The sequence below is a fragment of the Myotis brandtii genome, unplaced genomic scaffold, assembly GCF_000412655.1.
Source record: "Myotis brandtii unplaced genomic scaffold, ASM41265v1 scaffold1405, whole genome shotgun sequence".
Classification (NCBI taxonomy): Eukaryota; Metazoa; Chordata; class Mammalia; order Chiroptera; family Vespertilionidae; genus Myotis; species Myotis brandtii.
This window is the reverse complement of record NW_005355020.1, coordinates 174,705-177,563: the sequence shown is the minus strand read 5'-3', so window position 1 is coordinate 177,563 and position 2,859 is coordinate 174,705. Positions and strand designations below refer to the sequence as shown.

The 2,859-nt window shown below is 40.7% G+C and overlaps 1 protein-coding gene across 1 annotated transcript; it reads right to left on the bottom strand.

Moving 5' to 3' along the window:
• Positions 1 to 324: 324 nt before the first annotated feature.
• LOC102246195 (olfactory receptor 51I2-like) lies at positions 325 to 1,268 on the bottom strand. The gene is given in 2 exon segments (XM_014535249.1): positions 325 to 575; positions 578 to 1,268. Coding segments are annotated over 2 exon segments (942 nt in total).
• Between the last annotated feature and the right edge of the window lie 1,591 nt (positions 1,269 to 2,859).

Here is a 2,859-nt window from a genome sequence, read left to right as displayed (position 1 = left end):
GCCATTCTATGGTTGATATGTATGCATTAGTTTTTGAAATGTATTTGACTAAAAAAATTGGCAACCTGAGACATTTCATTACAATGTAAGACAGCTGATATTTTGAGTTATGGGTTTTAGCCAGACTATACCATACAACTAATGGCAGGTACCCAATCACAGGTCCATGCATAGCAGGAGATAGAAATCCTCCAAAAGAATAGCAGAGTATACACACACACACACACACACACACACACACACCCACACACACACAGCAATAATAAAACAAAAAAAAAACCAAAAAACATAGTGTACATGAATTTCCAGAAGCTTTCTTCCTGATCACAGCTTAGATCCCAATAACATTTTACGTAACCTCTTACGAATCTCCTTAGTCTTAATGGAATAAATAATTGGGTTGAGCATTGGAGGCACAAAGAGATAAACCAGGGACATGAACTTGTGCACAAGCTCAGAGGAGTGTTTCCCAAATCGGTGAATCATGGACACACTAACCATGGGCACATAAAAGATAAGCACAGCACAGATGTGTGACACACAAGTGTTGAGTGTCTTAAGCCTTTCTTCCCGGAGGCAATGGCCAACACAGAGTGCAGTATGAGAACGTAGGAGAGAACAATGAGCACTGAGTCTACACCAAAGGCAGAGATGACAATGAACAGGCCATACATGCTATTGATGGTGGTATCTCCACAAGGCAAGCGGATGAGGTCTGGGTGCAAGCAGTAGGAATGGGTCAGCATGTTGGCCTCACAGAACGGCAGCCTCCTCAGAAGAAAAGGCAGTGGGAAGACCATGCAGAAGCTGCGGATGATGATGGATAGGCCCATGTGAACCACACGGATATCAGTGAGCACCGATGAATAACGCAAGGGGTTACAGATGGCCACATACCGGTCAAAACTCATAGCCAGCAGGATCCCAGACTCTGTCCAGGAAAAAAAGTGGATGAAGAACATCTGGGTCAGGCAGGCATCAAAGGCAATCTCTGGGGCATGGAAGCACAAGACAGCCAGTACAGTGGGCAATGTAGAAAAGGACACACCCAAGTCATTGACAGATAACAGAGACAGGAAGTAGTACATTGGCTGGTGCAAGCTCTGCTCCTCCTTTATGATGAAGAGAATTAGAATGTTGCCCAGGACAGAGATAGCATAAAGCAGCAAGATGCAGGCAGTTAACCAGTGCTCCAGGCCCTCCATCTCTGGGAAGGCTGTTAGTGTGAAGCTGGTAATGCTTGAGATGTTAGTCCCAAAACTTTTCATGAGGTCCATGAGTAGCTTTTAAGGAAATACAACCAGAGTGAAGTGAGGTCAGACAGTGAAGGATGTTAAGACCAAGAGTGGTCACTGTTCTCAAGATGGAAGGGACAATGACATTTATATTTGATACCAAAGATCATGAAAGGGTAAGAAAGAATTAGATTAGGGGTCAATGGCTCTAGCTCAGACATTCCGCAGTCTGATCATATCCACAAATGGGTCATGGACTCCAATTCCTTCCTCACAAAAATCCTTTGACTTTTTTTTCTTTTGGACATTATCTCTTACTCTTCTTTCTCTGCCTTTTGTATAGAACGACTCAAATCTTTTCCAGTGTTAGAAATTGTTTTTGTCCTTTTTCTCTACCAAGTGTTATCCACCATATTCTTCAAGAAGCAAGATACAGCCCTAACTGGTTTGCTCAGTGGTTAGAGTGTTGGCCCTCAGACTTAAGGGTCGTGGGTTTGATTCCAGTCAAGGGCATGTACCTCAGTTGCAGACTCCAGTCAGGGTGTGTGGGGGTGGCAACCAATTAAGGTGCCTCTCTCACATTGATGCTTCTCTCCGTCCCTCCCTTCCATTCTCTCTAAAAAAAATCAATGGAAAAAATAGGCTTAGGTGAGGATTAACAAAACAAAAAAATGAAGCAAGATACCATGAGTCCTCCATGAAGTTCTTTCTTTAATACTCTCTACTTACTAATGCATTTCCTCTGGAACAGGTGAGAACATTTTTGTCTATATTCTGAGCTGAGTCTCCTCTCTTGCTTGCACTAAAGCATCACTCCTCATCCTCTCTTTGTTGCCTGAGACCTTCACTTATTCACCAAGGGTCCAGAACCTCATGCTCCTTCACTTCTGATTGCTCATGGTTATTCTCTCTGACATGTTTACATCAATTTGCTCTGTTTAGATTAAATATTCTCAAATTGTGCTGCATGTTGGAATCACTTGAGGAAGTTTAAAATATATATAGTCATGTTTTTTTCTGTTTGTTTGTTTTTTTGCTGGAGCCTTGCTCGTACCAGTTAAACCAGAAACTCTAGCAGTGGAACTCAAGAATCAGTATTTTTTTTTAACTTCTCAAGTGATTCCAATAGGCAGGAAAATTTGAAAACTAGAGGTTTAGATAATTTCTAAGAGCTTCACATATGTCCTACCTCACAGCAATTTCTTTATTGAGAATTAATTTCAGGATTTACTATCATAGAAAACAAGGAATAACAAAAAGCCTCTTATTGCCCTCACATGTTCTTCTAGTAATCACTCATTTCTCTGCTCTCTTTATAACTAATATCTTCAAAAATACTTTCCACTCATAATGTCCTTTTAATCTCTTCTCTGTGTGGCAATGATCCCAAATGTATGTCTCTAGCTCAGACTTCTCTTCTAGCTCTAGACTCAGCATCCATATCGACTTAAATAGCTCATCAGCATCTCTACACAACAAATTCAAAGTTGAACTTTTTAGTTATCACCATACTTAATCCTCTCAAATATATAGCATCTTATAAAAATCCATCACCAAGCCAGAAAAACCTCATTTTCTCTCATGCCCAGATATAATTACTCTATTACCACCTTTTGAAAATATA